The sequence below is a fragment of the Episyrphus balteatus genome, chromosome 2 (genome assembly GCF_945859705.1).
Source record: "Episyrphus balteatus chromosome 2, idEpiBalt1.1, whole genome shotgun sequence".
Lineage (NCBI taxonomy): Eukaryota > Metazoa > Arthropoda > Insecta > Diptera > Syrphidae > Episyrphus > Episyrphus balteatus.
In genome coordinates this window covers 8,945,327-8,966,889 of record NC_079135.1, presented here as the reverse complement: position 1 = coordinate 8,966,889, position 21,563 = coordinate 8,945,327, and the positions used below count along the sequence as shown (strand labels likewise).

At 29.1% G+C, this 21,563-nt stretch overlaps 1 protein-coding gene across 1 annotated transcript; it reads right to left on the bottom strand.

Annotated features, from left to right (window-relative positions):
• Positions 1-956: 956 nt before the first annotated feature.
• LOC129911174 (carcinine transporter-like) lies at positions 957-20,087 on the bottom strand. The gene is made up of 4 exons (XM_055988883.1): positions 19,602-20,087; positions 7,860-8,302; positions 2,364-2,556; positions 957-2,234 (listed from the first exon to the last, which is right to left on the bottom strand). The coding sequence occupies exons 1-4, from the start codon at positions 20,051-20,053 to the stop codon at positions 1,292-1,294; spliced, it is 2,031 nt and encodes a 676-aa protein (XP_055844858.1). The 5' UTR covers positions 20,054-20,087; the 3' UTR covers positions 957-1,291.
• Between the last annotated feature and the right edge of the window lie 1,476 nt (positions 20,088-21,563).

Below are 21,563 nucleotides of genomic sequence, written 5' to 3'. Positions count from 1 at the left end.
TCCGTCAACCCGTTTAGGCTGTGGAAATGTGTACAGATGGACGCACAGACGCACAGACGGACGGACGGAATTGCGGGACCCACTTTTTCGGAATTCTCCATCATCGTAATGTTGGTTTTGATTAAAACCTCAATTTTTTTTTTTGACACGAAACCAATACTTGCCCTATAGAGCAAGTAAAAAGTTATATTCTGTTTTTTTATTTTATTAAAAAAATTAGGGACCTATTTTGGCACTAAACTTCTAGGTAGAAGAGTTTTCCGACCCTAATGCGAGAAATATTTCTCTTTTTCTGACCTGTTTTTTATATTTATTTAAGGTGTACATTTTGTCTAAAGTTGCAGCACAGTTCCTCTTAAAATGTTTGGCCAGAATTCAAAACAAAGCTCTCAAAATAAAAAAAGGTGATAGATATGCAACAGAAACAATTACGTTTTTCGAAGACATAATTTTCTGTGAATCCTTCAACCAAAATTTCTGGCTACATTCATTCTCTTAAACAATTGCACCGTACCTAATACTTACACTTTAAGGAATACTTATCAGTTTATTCTTGAGCCCTCTTTTATGGGCTTTAAGTTTAGATATTCTTTCTTGAACATCACTTCGCGAATGTAGAGCACATTACTTAACTTGTGCAAAGATGACTCTGAAATACTCTATAAACACAAAAAGGCTTCAGAAAATTAAAACAAATTCTAAAATTTAATAATTTTGATTATTATTATTATTTCTTGTTTGATTAATATTATATGTAATAGTATATTCTATAATAACATAGATTTGTTACTTATCAATATCACATCGAGTCTTAGTCGTTATACTTTAATAAAATCTTAAATCTAAAATGATCAATAATAATTTGCATGATTGTACATAATACTGGATAGTGTATATGCATTTATCTGAATCACCTTGTATTTTGTTAACAAGTCCACATACTGCATTTTAAGTATAATTTAACTGTCATACATATATTTTAATAATTTTTTTTTTCTTATTAAGATTTGAATCTTTATTTATCTACGCAATAAAATTGGTGCTTAACGTGAAGAGCTGTTTTTCCATATCATTGCAGCGATTCGAGGACATTACATACATATTATAGAGCTTAAATTGAATTTTTTTACTTATTTACATTCTGTACAAAAGTTCTGAGACTAGTTGATGGCTAAATGAATTAACCTACTTTCAAAAAGTTGGCTAGCGCAAACAAGTCCAAAAATAAAATGGACAAAAATTAGTAATTGCTTATGGTGTTCTTTTTTTGGTTTTTGTAATTCTTTTTTTTTTATAGCCTTGAAGAAAGTCTAGAATTAACTGATCGTCGAAGAATACTTGATTGGGCTTCACCTCGAGTCGATGCCCGCAAAGATGCCCCAGTTTGTGTAGATCTGACAAAGTGTTGCACTTTGCTTTTTTCAATGTCAGTGATTTCGTCATCGATTTTCTTGGCCAGACATGGCACATCCCAAATTCTTTGTCCTCGGCCAAATTCTTCACCATCAGCCATAGTTTGTGGTAGTTCATGTCCAAGGGTTTCAGGCAGAAATAGACATAATGAACCACCGAAAATTCCCAAAGCACCAAGAATAAGCAGCGGTAATACTGGACTGATATTAGCCAAATAGACAACAAAAGGAGCAATTATACTTGCAACATAACCCATAATGTGAATAAAAGCAACACCTTGAGCTCGAACTACTGTTGGCAATAACTCAGCTGCATATTGTAGCCCAATATTGTATGAGATGTTAACAAAGAATCGACCAGCTATGGCAAGTGCTGCAGAATAAGGTCCAATTGGTACAGTGGTTGCCAAAAGACTGAAAATACCACTTAGTATCATAGTTCCACAAGCTAACCATCTTCTGCCCCATCTGTCCAAAGTTAATGTCAACATAGTATCAGCAGGGAATTCGGTGAATGTTGCAACGGTGAATGTGAAGAAAATATTAAGTCCAAGTGAGCCAACATTTCGAACATGTCCATCAAAGACCAGAGAAATTGACATCCAAATGACAATCAATAAAAGTGTGATGCGGCGTAGTCTGGGAGTTTTGAAGAGATCCAAAACTGAGTATGAACTGTGAGAGGCTTCCTCTTGTTGGATCTTTTGACAACTATAACGGAAATCATCATATACTTGAGGTGGTACATTCTTGCCATTTACACTTTCAAGCTTCTTGAGAATGGTTATAGATTCTTCGAATCGGCCTTGAGATACAAGCCATCTGTAAAAATTGAGAATTAAATTATAATCGAATAGATCCTAACTAACAATTTTGTTTCTTTAAAGCTTTATAGAAGCAAAATTGTTAATTCTATAAGGCTTAATAGAAAACAAGAACAATTTTACTTACCTAGCTGATTCGGGTACTAAATAAGGTGTCAAAACGGCCAAAACAAGTGGTGAAGATGTAACAATGGCTAAGAGCCTCCAGTCAGCTAAGAAATAAGCAATCCATGGAAGTGCGCAAGCTGCACCTGTGAAGAATATAGCGATGGACATATTGGCAACAAAGGTTCTCCATTTTGGTCCAACGTATTCAAGAACTGAAAAATAAATAAAGTAGAGTATAGGCAAATACTTTAAGGAGCTTAAATTTTTAATTGTAAGATATGAAAAGAAACATTAAGTTTGATAATTGTGACAAAAATCATAGCGAAAATAATCACAATGACATAAATCACGGTTATAAAAAGTTACTTTCATGAAGATTCAATGAAATAACAGCAATATAAATAGCTGTGCTCTTCCACTCAGCAGAAAACAGTTGCGATTGCTCTTCAATGTAGCTATTCACTGCTCTGCTCGGCCTTACAAAAATCTAACCCAATCTAATTGGCTGTGTTTTTTTTTTTTAACAATGATGAAAATGAAGCGATCAATTAAACAGAGAGAACTGTAAAAATGTTCCATGCTCTTAATGATTCCATTGATTTTAAAAGCAAAACTGCTCTTTTTTTTCTTTGTATGTTACTTCACTGCTCTTTTCCAGAAAATGCTTTTGGCTCTTTACAACTTCACTGCTTTTTTGTGAGTATTCTGTTTTTCATATCTAATTAGCGATAAAAAAAGCCAAGATGTAGGAAAATGCTAACCATGATGACGAAACAAAGAAGATCAATTTGAAATAACATTGTTTCAGTGTCGGAATTTAAAGAGTTATTTCTTATTATTTACTTTGTATTCTATGGCTATTATTTATAATAATTGTTTAACTTTAAACAACTGCTTAAATTTGGAAAATGTGTTCAAAAACCATGTTTGTAGTTATCTTGTAGCTGTCAAACTTGTGTCTAAGTATAGATTGTCTTAACTTCTAATAGTGTGATATTTATTTTTATTAAATGAAGCATATTTCCACAGTTTAAAAAAAGTTAAGCAGTGTTTAAGTAGGCAAAAATCTAATAAATATGCCTGTATGTTTTCAATCATATTTTAAATCAAGAAGATATTCAGATTTTCGGCGTTAATTGCTATTTAAAGAGTGATACAAATAGTAGATTTTAATAGCTGCTCTATTTATATTCTCCTCATTGCTATAATTGCTTTTTAAAAATCGCTCCTAGCACAAACCTATCCATAGTCACAGTGAAAAAATCTTCTGTGCTAAAAATCACAGCAATACAACCTATACTGGCAAAAATCACAGTAGCATAAATCACGTGTTAAAATTCATTGGGAACAAAAGTGAGAAATTAAAAAATAGCATGAAATATGTTATTAAAACAACAGAGACATTTTTTGAAATGGTTTTAACTCCAAAACAAGTATGTATACTTTGATTTCATAAATGACAAATAATTTTGTTTTCAAAATTAGCTGTGTTTTATTTTTCTCGTGATCCAGATCAGATCATTGTTTTTATTAGCTTTACAACAAAAGCAGGATTTTGTTTTGTTATTGTTTCGCAAATTAATGTGTACAATGATCTGATCTGGATCACAAGGAAAATAAAACACAGCTATTGTTTCTGCCATTAAAAAAAAAAGAAGAAGTTTCTATATACAAAATTTCTATCAAAAAATTAAAAAAAAAAATTGGTATGTCATTTAAAAGATTAAAAATTGCTCCAATGTTACTACCCTCAACGAATGCAAAGTTGTAGATACCTACATTATTTTACAACTTTTTCTGATTCAAAATTCTATTAGAAATGGCCAAAATATTTTGATGTTTACGAATTTAACAATCATATACGTAAACAAAACTACAAACAAAAGGTACCTTTTGATCAGCCTTACCTTGGGTCAATGATTTGAACTATTTATAAACCTTGAATAATTTTAAACAAATCAACTACAACTTGCTGGCTTTTACTTAGGATATCCCACCTTCGAAAACAATTGATTGGCAATAGGAAGCAAACACATAACAAATAACATTCAATAAAAGTTATTGAACTCTGTGTACCAAAGTAAAGCACCAGATTTTATACTCAGCTGCTAAAGGTATCAATCTTGCATTAATAAATTGTTGAAAAAAAAACATACTTGATTGATCGTAAATTGTAATTGATACTTTCTGATGTTTACTATGTTTTTTTTTTAAGTTTGACTCCAGGCTAATAGTATGCAATTAAACTTGGATATAATTCCGTCTAAGCCCACAAAAGATTTTTGAGGCACTCAAAACATACACCAAGATACACCAAACACATAGCTTGTGTGTTATTAAAAAATATTACATTGTTCTTCATTATCAACAATCAACAGAATGCTGAACGTATTCGTTTAAAAATATCAGTCGTGCTTAACGTCATTCAACTCTGAAACAATCACCATACATAATTTTAAACTTTGATTACATCGAACTTCCAATAAATTGACAACTTATTGCGTACAAAAACAGTACAAACAGCGAACAAGTCCAATGTCAGTTGCGTCTCTATAGAACTCATAGTTGAATGCAGAATGTCCAGTTCAACTTAACTAGTCTCATTTAAACTAAAATAAAAATGCATCGACAAGTTAGTGATGGTCAATGTTTGGCATTCACAAACTTTGTTAGATATGTATTTGTAATGTAGCTGTTGTCAATTTCAAAGCTATGGTAAATATATTTAATCAAACTATCATCCAAACTGACGAGAGCGACACTGACACTATACATCGCCAGCGCCAACATTGCAACATTATGGTAGATTGGCGTGCTAATTAAAGAATATTAACATTGACTATTTTAGTTCTTTTTTTTCTGTATAGCGTTTTATCGTTTAAACGGTTGAAAGGTGGCCTTAAGCAGTTTTTGCTTAGACAAAAAAAAAAACTAATTAATAGCAAAAAGTAGTAATTTTACTAACCGGCACATTGAACGACAACCGACAAGCGACAATGTTATGAACTAATTATTTTGTATATCAATTTAATTAAAATTTGATTAAGTGCTTTATAACATTATCACTACGGACATCTGGTGAACATTAACAAGTTCAACTTGTCTATATCAGAACACATTCATCTGGTTGCAACATTTAAATGCAAAAAAATGCGAGAATTTATTAAAAAAAAAAAAAACATACAAACAGTTACTAAGTGAAGTGTTCTCATAAATATACTCACTTTTTATTCAATATTTGTTATTAATTCATTAACATAAATATAATTTGTAATGTTTATTAGATTAAACAGACATATGGAGGTAGATAGTGAGAAATTTTTTTAGTATACAACTATCTATTCTAAGTTAGGTATGTTTATTTGCATGTGAATTCATAAGGGATTTTCAAGGCTAAATTGTAATTACTTGAATTTGCAAATTTGATTTGAATAACTTGAGTGTTAATTTGTAACTAACTAGCAAAACATACATAAGAGCTATAATTTACAATAATTTTTATCGTGTGAAAAATCAAAATTAAGTACTATAAGATGAATGAGGAAAATTTGAGTACCTTTTAAAAACCTTGTTAGAAGTTTATTTCACAGATAAATCAGTTTTCTATAATTCCTTTGCTTAAATTTATTTTGTAATCTTATTCAAATATTAACGAAACATTTTAATATAGATAAAAAACCGTTACATTGTATTATAAACATTTCAATCATTGTTCTTGAGACTAACATTTGCAATCTTGTGTTGTCTATTTCTCCGTCAAGCCGTCAAGAAAATGTGACACATAGATAAATCATTTATGACCTTTTCTTTTAGATTATTTTGAACCGTTCAGATGCTAAGGAATGTTGTTTTTGTTTTTTGTTCAATCCAATTTGTTCTTAGTTTTACAATTAGATATACTCAAACGATTTCTTACAAAAATTTTCTTTGAAATCTCTTAAATATTTTACGAGAAAGTCGGAATTCAAGAAAATGATTCCATGCTAAGTTTCGTGAATAACAGTTCAAAAAAAATTCGAAAATGAACATATTAAAAATCTAGTCTATATAAAAAACTACTATCGAATTGAGTCACTGTGGCGTATACGTAACCCTTGTTTCTATTTTTACTTGCGATTTATGTAGGTAATATAGGGCAAATTTAGAATTCGGAAAAATAATCGAACCAGAGATAACAATTTTACATGACATTACAATGATGGAGAATGCTAAAAAAGCGGGTCTGGCAATTCGTCTGTCTGAATGTACCTCGAGCTACAGCCGAAACAATTATTGTATTAAATACTTAATGTAATTTTGTTAGATGTTAAATGTTATACCTATTTATCTCTTTTTTTTGTATTTTTTTTTTTTACACTGTTTATGAATTTTCTTAAAAATATAAAATTTAAAATATTCCATAATTTTGTTCAGTTAAAAGCTTTAACTAAGAGTTACTTTTACCATAAGAGTAAGTACGTGCGACCCCAGTGGTGCATTTTATTTTTTAAAACAAACAATATAAAAACAGTTCAAAATTTCTTAAAGCTGATTAATTTGTCACACCAATTGATTTTTCATGGTTATTGGAACACAATTAGGTACCAATGAATAGAGTAGATACTTGAACTGTACTTTATATAAAATATTAATTGTTGTACGCAGAGTACTTGAAATTTTTTGGAAGTACCTACATACTAACAAAAATTGAGGGAGAATTATAAACGAATTATGTTTTGATTTTATTAATTAAAGTAATTAGTTCCACTTTTGAGTGGGAATTATAACTCCAAATACTCAATACCATTGAACTTTTGAATTTACTTTTTTTATTAGTGCTTTATCTTTTTATAAAAGATCTTTTTTTATATGGCTGATAATGAGGTGCAAATATGTAACATTTCTGTTCAAGAATTGAATTATAAAAATGAAAAATTCTCTTGCCATCGAGTTTCATTTTTTTAAAACAAATTATATAAGATATTTATAACAACTTGATCTATTGTTTTCATTAACGTAATAAATTGTTTATTCTTATTTACACTTTCAAGTTATCATTAGTTCAAAATATAAACAAAATTAGCAACCTCGTTATATATATGTTAGACGGCGCTTAAGTAAACTATCACACTAATTTGCTAATGATTTATTCCATAGCAAATATTCAGGCTAGAAATTGTTTACACCCCACAAAATTACCAATCCATCATTCAAATACAATGTACTTTAAGTACTTCTAACCTAGAAGCATATAAACTTCATGGTATGTAATTGATATTATGTAGGTAGTTCCAGTAATTTATTTCTCCATTGAAATGTGAATTTAAAATCAACTTGAAAGACACTTTGATTGTTTCTTACAGTCTAGTATCATAACTCTTCTTACCTTATGAATAATGCGGAACTTTAACATTACAAAAATTCAATAAAGCTCATACTCAAACAAAGGTTATATTGTTTGTTCAAATAAAAGATAGCAATCAATCACACATAATTAAATTGAGAATATATAAATAAATAAATAAAACTTTCTTACCTAATATGTACATCATGGTAAAACAATTATCAAATGCAAATCCAACCAAGAACCTTAAAAGAGCAAACTGCCAGAAGTTACCAGCAAATGCTGTTGCAACACCCGCAGCAAATCCAATCATATTAGACCATATTAATGCTGGAATACGTCCAAATCTATCAGCGATCCATCCGAATAGCAATCCACCTACAATTGCACCAACAAAGAATATCGATTGGGCATATGTTGGCAGTGCTGCTTGATCACACACCCAGTTCTGTTCGGTGGCAACTGTTTCGTAGGGTATTTCGGTGAAATTATATGTCCAGCCACGTTGACATGGCACAATTGGCCATGATGGGTCAGCAACCTTGATCCCTTTGGCAAGCATTTCGGTAAAGTTCACTCCATACATTGAACATTTGCTATACCCATCAGCTTCAAGTGGTATTGATAGTGCCAATCTGAATAAAAGAATTTAAAAAACAAATTAATTAACACATTTTCTTTGATGTTTGTAAATGTTTTGCGTGTTTACAAATGGAAATATGAAAATACAAATAATGTTTAAAAGCAAATATACTTCTAAGTAACGATTTTTCTTTTATTTTATTTGCACATGCAATAATAAAAGCTTATAAAATGATCGTGATCGTGACCAATAGATTATATCGTACCAACCCAAAAGCAAAAATAATTGTGAAAATGGTAGGAATGTGCGTCTTAGAATTTGTTTTTAGAGCATTTTTTTTTAATTTCACCACATTATGGAATTCAGGCCAAAGGAGTTGTTATAAATCAATCTATCAATATAATTTGTCTAATTAGCACCTTTAAATGTGTTTGCTAATCGTGATGTATATTGCAAGGATTACACTTCCTATAATTACGGTGACCATCCGTCCCGGTTTACCCGGGACTGTCCAGTATTTCTATAGCTTGTCCCGGGTTTTTATTTAAGAAACCAGGGACGTATAAGTGTCCCGTATTTTGTAATTTGTCCCGTGATTGTCCCGTATTTGCAAATTCTCTGATTTGTGTATTCAATTAAATACTTTTTACGGAAAACAAGAAAACAGTGGTTGTAATTTAAAATTTTCCTAATTTTTCGGATAAAGCATTAAGACAAGTACGCTGCTGATGCAAAACCTCTAGACTAGGCTTTAGTTTTTCTTTAAATGTTCGTCAATTATTTAGTTCCAGCTTCTGTTTCTCAGGTTGCTACACCAGGAAAAATTAAAGAACAACATGTGGAAGAGTAAAGAACCCAGATAACTTTCAAAACTTTTAAGCACGTGTGTGTTAAAGATCATACAATTTCAAAATCATTTAAAATAAAATTAAAATGTCAAAAAACAGCTCTCCTGATTTTGATTAAAAAAATATGTTTATAGAAGTTATTAATCTTTATATCAATATAAGCAAAAATTATGAAAACTCATTTAAAAAAATTTTATTTTTTTTGAAAAATCAATGTTTTTAAAACGATCCAACGAATTTTTTATCCGTCCCGGGTTTCGCTTCCAGAAATATGGTCACCGTACCTATAATACACAGTCAGACTTGTGATAAGAAAATTTTATTTTAAAAATGATTTTAACCATCAAATATTGAAGAATCGAAAATTTGGAAAAAAATTATCTTATGATTGCTAAATTTCGTAAATGTAAAAAACGTATTACGAGTTTATAACAATTTTTCTTACTACCGAAATATTTAATTTTTTTTTTAATTTAAAGTAATCAGCACAGAAACATGTTCGAGAAGTAACGAAGAAAAAAATAACAAAAATAATAAAAATTATTTAAATTATTTCTATTTTAAGTGGGCGAAACGCTTTATAAATTTGGAGTTGAGGTCACTTGAACTTTAAAATTGAATCATGTTCGAGAAGTCTTTGAGAAATTATATGCACAACTGGGTCTTATGGTAAAAATTAATTTAATTTTATAATGAATTTTATGTTAAAGATAAGGATTAAAAATTGTTTTTGAAATAACGAAAACAACATTTAAATAATCTTAATCTCCAAAGTAAAAGCAACGTGATTTCATAAAAAAAATATTAATTTTTTTCAAATCAAGGTTTTCAAGATTTTCAAACATATGAATATTCAGACGCTTTTGTGTAAACATTTTCGTCAAAATAAGAACATTTTGTTTTATCTATTTGAGGGAGCATATATAGCAAACAATAAATATAATTATCTACATTCTAATAAAACTCTTACAATGATTCGGGGATAAATAATTTCTTGATATTAGGCTTTGCACATTTTTGTATTCATGGATTTTTAAAGTTTGTGCAGAAATTATTTCTTTTTACACAGTTCAACACGTTCATTAATTCGTAGAAATGCATACTCAGGTAACTAAGGTTAATTTTCCTAAAACCTATCAAATACTCCTCCTTCTACTTTACTAGTAATTTCTCAAGACAACAAACTTTTTTAATAGCTCAAAACTTGAACACTAAATAGAATACATGTTTATAATGACGATGACGAAAATTATTACTTTTTAACTAACGAATGTTGTGATTTCTTCATTAAATTTAATATAATCAAATATCCTAACCATTAAATTTGATATAATCAAATATCTTAACCATTAAGGTTTGACTAAACGTCGAACTTAGGAATACATATTTTGTTACAAACGGAACTAAAACTTCTGTTAAATTTTAGAAAATTTAAAATTGTATACCTATGTATGAAAATTAATATCCTTTTTATACCAGTCTATTTGAAGCTAAGTGTATATGCATAATTTTTATAACTGAGAATTTTATGAGCGTGTTTCTCATAAAATTTCAATGACCGTATAAGTTTTGCGTCATGTGTCAACCATATCAAAGTCAACCCGACAGTTTTATGAATAAGTAAAACTTTTCATCAATTTATGCACAAAATTATAAATTTAATTTCATGATTACATAATAACACTCAAATAAAACTTGTAATATCGTACTAAAATAAAAATTGCTCATTGCAGTTCACCAACTCATAAAGCCAGCCTTCAAAAAAAGTTCTGCTAAATCGAACACTCAGACCTTGAGACTCTTATAACTCAACTCTCGAACAAGAAAAAGTAAACCACTAATAGCAGCTATAATTTAGCCAGCAATATCTTTTGTCTACGCTACAATTCACTTTATAAAACTAATTCTAATCTAGCTACCGCCCAATTCATGCTAACCTTAAGCTAGCTGTTCGCATTGCACTCTTATTAACTTGTAGTAAATTCTTGATTCTCGACATAGATAAAATTTTATATTTATAAAAAAAAAAACTATAATCTATAATAGCTACAAGAAGTTCAACAATAACACTTGCTATACGACTTTTAGGGTCAGTTGTGTTTTACGGTATTTACACGCCGTTTATTCAATTATTGTATTGCTTTTAACCTTTTCATGAATAGACTTAGACTAGACCTTGATGGTTATTAAGAAGGCATCTAAAGAAGTACGCGATTATTTACTATTGTAGATAGAAAAAACAATACAACTTCTTTTGTTTAAAAATTGAGAGAACAAGATTCAAAAATAATAGTGAACTTACATTTATAGCTCTCTAATAGGTTGTGTATGGTAGTTGATTAGCTATATAATAAAGTAAGGTAACACCGACATATAACACAAGTATTTCTTGGTTAGGTTGTTAATTAAGAATCCTTGAAGTCAAAAAGGCAATTAATTGTTATTATATGACCGCAATTACATATATTGTGATTGAGTCATTACATTTATTATATTAAATAGAAAAGAGCTTCCGTGGTTAGGTACTTCTGACATTTTTGTATAAATAGTTGTGTCTATTTTTATTAGTGTATCTAATTGTTCTTACAACTTTAGAGCTTGTTTATTAATGAATGGTTTTGGTTTTAAGATCAATGGTAATCTCTGATATTCTCAATGTTAAATGAAGTGGTAAGTACTTGATAATTTATTATTATTAAATTGAACTGTTTTGATCCCAAGTAGGTATTTGTTGTTTGGGCTTTATAAAAAAATTATATAGCAATGAATGGCAATAACTATATAACAATAATTGCATGACGATCATGGCTCAAAAGTTGCACAGAGATGCAAATTTGATAAAATCTGTGATTTTGTCAGACCAAATTTTCCCATAAAATTGTATGCAGTTATTATAGACTTCCGATTTTGTGTGAACTGATGAGTTTTCCACACTATTAAACATAATATAATAAATTACAAATTTAATTATAATTAATTAAGATCTAAGTATAACTTTAATAAAAACAAATATCAATTATCGCAATCAAAATTCCTTCACTACATGGGTATATGGGAAAGTAAACAACAGTAACTTTGAGAACGAGGGTTTTAACAATGTTGTTTGTGACAGTTTTTTATAATTTCAGTAAACTACTGATCTGACACGTGTTGATAACTATCATAGTTTTTTTTTTAATTGATTTTATAAAAATATCAACTTAAAATGTCTGGAGTGACTAGACATTATAAATAACCAATTTAGAAAGATTGAGATTTAAAAGATTTCAGTAATTTGAACAATAAATGCCACAGTAAATTTAATCATTTTTAGAGACGGGCGTATACTATGAATTGAACGAAAAATTTATCGAACTACACAATAGAATTTGAATGAAACTTATCTACAACCCGTTCATATTTTTTTTTTTTTTTGAATGATTGTTGAACTAGTTGAGCCATCTTTTAAAAATTTCCTAATGAAGGTATAGGTACATTTGATAAATGTGTACCTACCCAAAATGTATTGAAATGAACAGTGACACCTAGCCACCTAGCAAACGATAGGAAAATTTGATCTCTTAACTACCGTTGAGTTTACTCTGGAGTAATTTATTTTGCAAGTCTATAAGCAATCCGGAGTTCACCAAGGGTTAACGCAAACACTCAAAACAAGAATTGATTGCATTTAAATTTGGAAAACGCTTAAAATGTTTTTAAATTACTTGCATATTTATGGTCTAAAAGTGTGTTTTACTACTTTTATACTTTTTGGTCTATGTTTTGAATTTTTAAAAATTTGTTTTCATTGAATATATGTACAGAAATACATAAATTCATGAGCGGACATCTTTTTGGCATCAATTTAGTTCAATTTCTCGCTTTATGAAGTTTTGAAAAAGAAAATTCTATAAATGCTTATTCTGTCCGCCATTTTGGAACCACCATTTTGAATTAATGAAAGTTGGAAGCAGCGTTGCCACAAAGTGCCCGATCGGGCCATTTGGCCCCCTATCTTATATATTGGCCCTTTGCCCGGGCCAATTAGAAATGGCCCACGAATCCAAGTTTTAGTAGATTCATCTGCATATGGTGCTTAGTAATAATTAAAAGGCTTTACAAAATTAAATACATATATATCATCGCTATGCATCGCAACTACAACGTGTATTCACCTCACATAAATAGGTACCTATGTAATACTGAATTCATTAATTTATCTCGTTTAGTAATTTGATTTTTCTCACGTCAGTTGTATTTATTTATTTTTAATAAGTGGCTCAAAGCTAAAAGATGTCTGTGAATTAAAAGTTTAAAATGTACATCTGTGTTTTTTTTTTCTTTTGTAAACTAATAAGATTTAACAAATGTATGGCCAATAAAGGCCTTTTAAATATTTATCGTTTTTTGTGCCCCATACAAAAACGTCATTTAAAATTTTAAAAGCCTGTTAAATGTTTATAAAATCTGCTACTAATGCTTTAAACAAATAAAAAATAAATAAATAAAATTTTTAATAAATTGCATTTTTATGTTTTTAGGAAAATTGTGTTAGTAAAATATTTAGCCCACAATTTTGTCAAATGGCCCTCAAAAAAATTCAAAATGGCCCTCTCTGCTTTTTTCTTCGCGGCAACGCTGGTTGGAAGATTTTTCGTATTTCTCATACTAAATACCGAGAAGAGGAGAGTGAAATATAGACAGTCTTATTGAACCGACAGATTTTTTAATCTTCAGCGAATTCGACTTTCACTGATTGTATCATTTTTACTTCTTATTTGGTAAAAATAGTAATTTGCCAAATAAGTCTATAAATATAAAAAAAAATATCGTTAAAATAGGAATTTGGCCATAATTTCGACAAATTTCAAAACGCCGGAAGATTGTACTCAATTTAAACAATTTTTTTCTACTTAATATTAAGCTTAAAAGAGTTGCCTTAAGCTATTATATTAAAAAAAATAAGATGTTAGGGTGATCAATTTTTTTTCCCAAAAATACAATTTAAAAAAAAAATAAAGCTTTAGGGCCGATCCGGAGTCAGAAGATATTAACCGATTTTGATTATTTCTTAAACTCTTCTTAGTCTTTACCATTTGCAACTATTAGGATTTGAAATTCGAAATAAGTGTTTTTTTTACCCACCCTAATGGTTATCTCGAGTTCAATTTTGTGTTATCAAATCGTAAACTTAATCTTCTTGAAAATCTTTTTCTATGTTAAAATTTGATCAAATTAAATTTTGTTCTCACGTTAAGACAAAGGAATCTAATTTGTTTACTAGTATTTAACAGGTTTGTTTTTTTTTTTTACAATATAATTAAGTTCGCCAATCATTGAAACAAATTTTCTTGCGTTGCACAAAAATTAATTGAAATAGTTTGTGTTATGAAAAGATAAATACATTATTAGCCACAATAACTTACAAAAATTACGCAACGGAATTCGCCTGATTGCAATGAATTTTAATCTGTTTAATTTAAAATTCAAATTTTATTAATACATAGATAATTATTTTCTGAATAAACTAACCTAGAAATTAAAACAAAGATTCTGAAACACGAAAATTCACCTGAACCATTGGCAATTATTATTATTTATCTATTATAGCAATCATGACACACCTAACTGCAATTAGCCTCATTATGTAACTCTTAATATCTCTTGAATTCTCAGATACCCAATCTAGTATATACATTCTTTAGTGACCATACTTAATCTGCAGGTGATTTTTCTTTTCTATAAATACTTAAATTATTTTTTTTTTGTTATTAAATCATTAATAGGATCAACAAAGCATATTATAGTACCTCTTATTTTGTTAAGATTTTAACCAATATTTTCAAAAATAAACAATAAAAAAAATATTTTACTGTATAGCTTGTATTATACAAAACAATTAATCATTGGAGCATAAGAACTTGCTATATGCCTCCATGGTTGCCATTGAATCCCAAACCGCAATTATTGTGAGAAAAAACGTTCGCATAGACCATAGACATTTTGGTGTCCGATTGAGGCTTATAAACACGTTTCTAGGTATCTTCTAAAAGCCGCTGCTTTCAGATGTTCTCACTGCTGTTCAATTGAGAATTGAATAAAGTCTAAAGGTACGACAAAAGATCGGATGTGTATGGTAATAAATTATCCGAACAGTAAGTGCTGTTGTGTGGACATGAAAAAACAGTAGCTCAGATAGTGACTTTGAGTTTGTGTCTTAAAATGAGTTTCGTTTTCATTTAATCTTTTTTGTTTTAAACATTCATATACCACGAGTACAATAGGCAGCAAATTCTTGTGTCAGTTTAAATACATACTTTGAAATGATAATTTTGACATTATGTACTATCCATTGCGTCTTCGTTTCCGTATTATAAACCGGAACTAGTTAGTTTAATTATTTTTGGCAGATGGGAAGGAGATAAATTTAATATTTTTTAATCTACCCTCATGACAAAGTTACCTTGCAATTTGACCTTCAAACTCTAATGTCGTTTTCTATTGACGAATCTCAGAATGAGATTTGTGAATTTGACAGCTGAAAGGGGGGGTGAAGAGGGGAAATAGTGGACAAATCTCAGATTTCATAAACTATTTGCGTCTTGAGATTCAAAAAAATGACAAAAAAATGAATCTGAGATTCAAGAATCTGATTCTGGATTTTTATCAATATTCACGCATACAAACACACGCACTTTCACACACATTCCTCTGTTTGACATTTGTCTGAACATTTGTTGTTGTTTTATTTTTTTATACGCACAGATTTCGCACACAATAACAAAACTAGATTTCATATTCTATTTGCAGTGGAAGATCTGAGAATTTTACACAAAAATCTCAAAAGTCAATAGAAAACGACATAAGATCCAAAAGAATTTTTTACTATGAGAAAATAATTCGTAAGTACGGGTTGATTAAACAATAGCAACTAAGTACTTACACTTTTGTGGAAAGACCCTTAATTGTTTTTTTTTTTTTTTTTTTTGTATTTGTATTTCGTAAGTTAAAAACCTATAATTATCTCAGATGTTTTTGAGGTGAAAGACCGTATAAATTTACATATATCAATTATAAGTCGGATGATTCTTCTTTTTTTATCATTATCATAAAGCTTTTCGGTGTGCATCAACGTCGAAATTGCATTAACTTAAAATTCAATGGAACAAAATTTTAATTTGTTTATTAACATTAAATGGTTTATACAGAATGATTTAAATCTCTTATAGTAATTGGATATGGACGGTTAACATTGATTGCGAACAAATTTTGAAAAGGTTATGACAGTATTTGTCTAGCATTTAAAACTAAAAAACAAAGCTATGCTGTAGCACTTTAACATCAAGTACCTGAAATTAAGCTGTGTTATAAATGTCTTTTCTCGTCTAGTTTAATAATTTTATTTTGCTTGTTTTATTTTATATTATATTTTTTGTTATTTATTTTAAATTTGTGTCAGTGCTGTCGGAAGGATGCAATACGGAGTATTAACAAGTAAAATGTGACTTAATACAAGTGTAAGAAAGTTAAATTATTTATTTTTGTAACAAAATTATGTATTTAATATATAAAAAAATTTAGTATTTAATATTTATAAATTTAAAATGTATTATTTGTATTTATATATTTGTAACAGATTGAATAAAGAACAAAAATCCTCTGAAGAAGTAAGGAATTCTTACGAAACGTTGGGTTTTTTATTTATTCGCATACCAAAAACAAAAAGACCAAAATGTTTAAAAACATTTATTTATTGTTTTTTAGTTTAACAATACAAAAATATTTTTAAAAATTGCTTTTATTTTTTATAACATATTAATTTATTTATATACATATCATCAAAATAAAAAAATTAAAAATGTTTGAAATTTAAATTGTTCCGCAAAATGTGTGCAAAAATATTTTTCTTCGTCGACTTTTTTATAAGTTTGACAAATCCCATTATTTGAATTATCCAAAGGTGTTTGTTTTGTAACCTGCGGTTTCAGGATCCTCCGGTTCAAAAATGGATGGAAACATGGTTATGACATACGAAAAAAAAAAAATTAACAATGGTCAAATCATCGCATACATTTTATTTTGAAAAACTGGTCTTCAAACTCAAAATTTTGAAAAAAAAGTAAGATTATGTGCTCGAATTTAGTAAATGAGACTAGGTATTAGGGTGGGTCAAAAAAATCGAAAATTTTTTTTTTGATTTGGTACTCCGAAAAATCGATTGCTAGACCCCTCTAGAATATACACACCAAATATGAGCTCTTTATATTAATGGGAAGGTCCTCCGCTTTGCAATTTTCCATTTTTACATCAAGCTTCTACTAAAAAAAAATAATTTTTTTATTAATTGACTTTTTAGCAAATTTCTCTTCATAATTCTTGTAGGAAATTGAACGCTCTACAAAAAAGGCCTTAAACACTTTTCGTTTATCTAACCGTTGAATAGATATTTGAGGTCCAAAAATCGAGAAAATCTTTAAAAATTCGTTTTTTGTTCCTAATTTTGTAACAAATTGAAAAATTATAATGATCAAACGCGCAAGACATATTCTTGTTGGAAATTGATTGCTCCACAAAAAAGGTCTTATTAACTTTTTTCATTAATCTAACCATTCTAAAGATATTCGAGGTCAAAGTTAAAAAAAAATTTAAAAACATTTTATATTTTTAAAAAATTTCTAATTCACTGAAACTTCATTATTTTCAAATTAACAAGATATATTCTTGTAGGGGCTTAAACGTTCTACAAAAAATTCCTCGGAATGAAATTGATTGCTTTAACCGTTTAGAAGATATTCGTATCCAAATCGCAATGCATACGGGTCATAAGAAAACTATTGAAATCAGTGAGCATTGGTTTGGATACGAATATCTTCTAAACGGTTAAAGCAATCAATTTCATTCCGAGGAATTTTTTGTAGAACGTTTAAGCCCCTACAAGAATATATCTTGCTAATTTGAAAATAATGAAGTTTCAGTGAATTAGAAATTTTTTAAAAATATAAAATGTTTTTTTTTTTTTTTAACTTTGACCTCGAATATCTTTAGAATGGTTAGATTAATGAAAAAAGTTAATAAGACCTTTTTTGTGGAGCAATCAATTTCCAACAAGAATATGTCTTGCGCGTTTGATCATTATAATTTTTCAATTTGTTACAAAATTAGGAACAAAAAACGAATTTTTAAAGATTTTCTCGATTTTTGGACCTCAAATATCTATTCAACGGTTAGATAAACGAAAAGTGTTTAAGGCCTTTTTTGTAGAGCGTTCAATTTCCTACAAGAATATGAAAAGAAATTTGCTAAAAAGTCAATTAATAAAAAAATTATTTTTTTTTAGTAGAAGCTTGATGTAAAAATGGAAAATTGCAAAGCGGAGGACCTTCCCATTAATATAAAGAGCTCATATTTGGTGTGTATATTCTAGAGGGGTCTAGCAATCGATTTTTCGGAGTACCAATTCAAAAAAAAGAATTTCGATTTTTTTGACCCACCCTACTAGGTATATTTTGAAGAAATTCGAATTTTGTTTCGTTAAATTCTTTTTCCCATAGAACCTTTATTTACTTTTCAATCTCTAATAAAAAACATAAAATAAAAATGTAACAATATTTAAAAAAAAAGTTTTTTTTTTTCACAAAAAAAAAAAAAATGAAAAACAATTTTTTAAAATTGGAATAAATGTAAATTTTAGTTTTGTTGTTAGGTTTGACTCTGAAAAGTGCAAGATAACTTTTTTTTTTTTAATCTATGCAACAATGAAAAAACTGCTTTAGCTCTTTCCGGGGCAGTGGTATGAAAATCTTACCACATTTTTTAAGCATTTTTCAAGCTTCAATGTGCAATGGTATTAAATTAATACCACATTTCTATGTAAATTTGTTTTCTTGAAGACATTGGTTTTAATTATTAATACCATTGCACATTAAAGCTTGAAAAAATGCAAAAATTGGTGGTACGATTTTTATACCACTGCCCCGGAAGGAGTTAAACAAATTGTTCTTCCAAGAAATTTAAATAAATACACTTCTATTGGAATGAAAACTACGTAAGACATTGTTTTAACACTTAAAATTTTAATAATTTTGTAAATATGTATAACATTATTTTTTTTTAAATTTATAAATTAAATTAACTTTACTATAAGAACTTAAAATAATAATTATTATATGTCGAAGCGAATTTGGGCTGCAAATTTAGTATATGCATTATTTTTATATTGAAAAAAAAAACTTTCTTATTATCTCTTCAGTTTTTAATAGCGAGAATTTTTTTTATGACAAAGTTTTTCTTAATATTCGTTCACTTGTTTATTGACTTATTCTGTAAACGTTTCTTAATCATCAAATAATTAAACAAAGTACCTAATTTTATTAATCAAGTTAATGAGATGATATTAAAATAATTTTATATGCTTTAAATTATTCCAGTTTTTAACAAATTGGATATCATCTCAATTGTGCGAAAAATCCCAGTGTTAAAATTTTAAAATACATATTTAACTATATTTAACATTTAAATATTTACCTCTCAGTCACATCTAAATGCTCCAATTCCGGGACACTACACCAATGCTCTTCCGGCACCAAAGTAATGAAAATTTGTGCAAAATATACAAATGCAACAAAAAACGCAAACGGTATCATACAAACAAATAGAAACTTCTGATATAAACCAAATTCACCAACCATTGGTAGTAAATCATCAAAATCTATCAATGGTTGTTCTTGATCATTATCCGGAGTAACAATAGTTGGTATAACACCAGTTACTTGTAATGTAAGACAATCATCATCATTGGCACTTTTTCCCTTTTCACTTTCAAATCCACCGTTAACAAAGGCCGAATTGCGATTATTGGCTGTTGTATTATTATCATTATTATTGTTATTATTTCTAACTATTGAGGCTGAACAATTGGCCTTGACGCTTGGAGGCGTTAGACCACTATTCAATTCCTGTTGTGGTTTAGGTGTCATATTTCAATTAAAATAAATGTTTTATTTCTTAGCAAAAAAACACGCACTGTTTAAATATGAAATTATACACTCAAGTCTTTTTCTATAAATTTTTTAGGACTAGCCAATTAAAGCTTGACAATAATTGTTACCAATTCCTAAATTTTTGCACTAAGTTTTTTCGTATAACAATTATATTGTCCTCGGTTTAATAGATGCGGACAAACGGACGCACTTCACTTAACTAAGTCTTGCCAATGATCTCCTTGCCAATTTATGTGAAGTTGCATATAGCTTCTAGCTACTGAACAAGTAGCTTGAACTTCTATCTTATAACACTCAAGAACTGCTAACAGAGTGCTCAACAGAATATTATCAAACAGCTGTTGAAGCTGCGAGCCAAGTCAGCAGTAGCGTGTGCACGTTCAAGCCAAATGCTGTTTACCTAGGTTTGAGTTGTCTGTCGGTCGACGCGACGTTCAAAGCTAAATCCCATTCAAACCAATAAAAAAGCTAAAGTGGGTAATGTACCAGCCTTATTGAAGTATGTACCCACCTGGTGTATACTCTTGGGTATTAGCCATAACAAAAAAAAAAAACAGAGAAACAAAGTAAACACCATCAATTGCGAATATCAGTTTGAAAATCTGAATGAATGGGTGAATCACTCATATGGAAGCTTTAAATTTAGAAGTTTCCTCTCTAACAAGTCGAATAGCAATATACCTTACCTATGCCTCAAGCTGTAAGCAAATGGCAAGTCGACAGGTCTCGTTGATGTAGACCACCGGCAGTAAGGTGGTTTTTTATCTAGGAATTTTGTATCTTTAATTACTCTTTGCGAATCTATCAAGTGGATAAGTCTATTATTAAGTTTATTAAGCAACAATGTTATTGAATAGCAGTTATCAGCCATTGCCACCCAATAATAAATGTAAAGTTTGTTGTCATTTGAGATACTTTCCACTCGGATGTGTGAAGACTTGCGGTTTGAGATTTGTACTTGGGTGTCGTTAGTAACTCAGTACATTGGCATATGGCGGGATGTTGTGGTTGGCAGTGAACCGTTTTGCTTTTTGAATTGAATGACATACTATACAGCTACTAAGCATGCAAACTTACTCAACTGTAAACAAAAGATAGAAGGTTTCCAACATGAGTTCATTATGTATTCGAGTATTTCTGTAATTCTTGTAAAACACTTAATACTTGGCATCTTCCAAGAACCTTATTAATGGATTTATTCACAATGTAATTTTTTTTAATCGGATTGTCGTGATCGTGATGATTTTTATAGAATTCAATTAATCTTTGGATTTTACGGTTGGTGGTCGATTGAAGATAAAAAAAAATTACTTCAAGTTGATCATGTGAAATTGTTTTTCAATTTCTAAAGAATTACTAACCTTCATCTCAGACAGCAGACGCATTAAAGCATATAGTATCTATTAGACAGGTTATAGACTTAAACTAGTTTATGCGTCTACTCTCTACAACATCCCAAATGTGTATAAATTTGACGAATATATTT

Bases quoted from the DNA above. Each gene is read 5' to 3' on its own strand.
- LOC129911174 (XM_055988883.1), bottom strand. From the start codon at position 20,053: ATGACACCTAAACCACAACAGGAATTGAATAGTGGTCTAACGCCTCCA. The intron at 8,303-19,601 runs GTAAATATTTAA...TCTTTTATTCAG, and splicing joins CATTTAGATGTGACTGAGAG to ATTGGCACTATCAATACCAC. The intron at 2,557-7,859 runs GTAAGAAAGTTT...TTTATTTTTCAG, and splicing joins TACCATGATGTACATATTAG to TTCTTGAATACGTTGGACCA.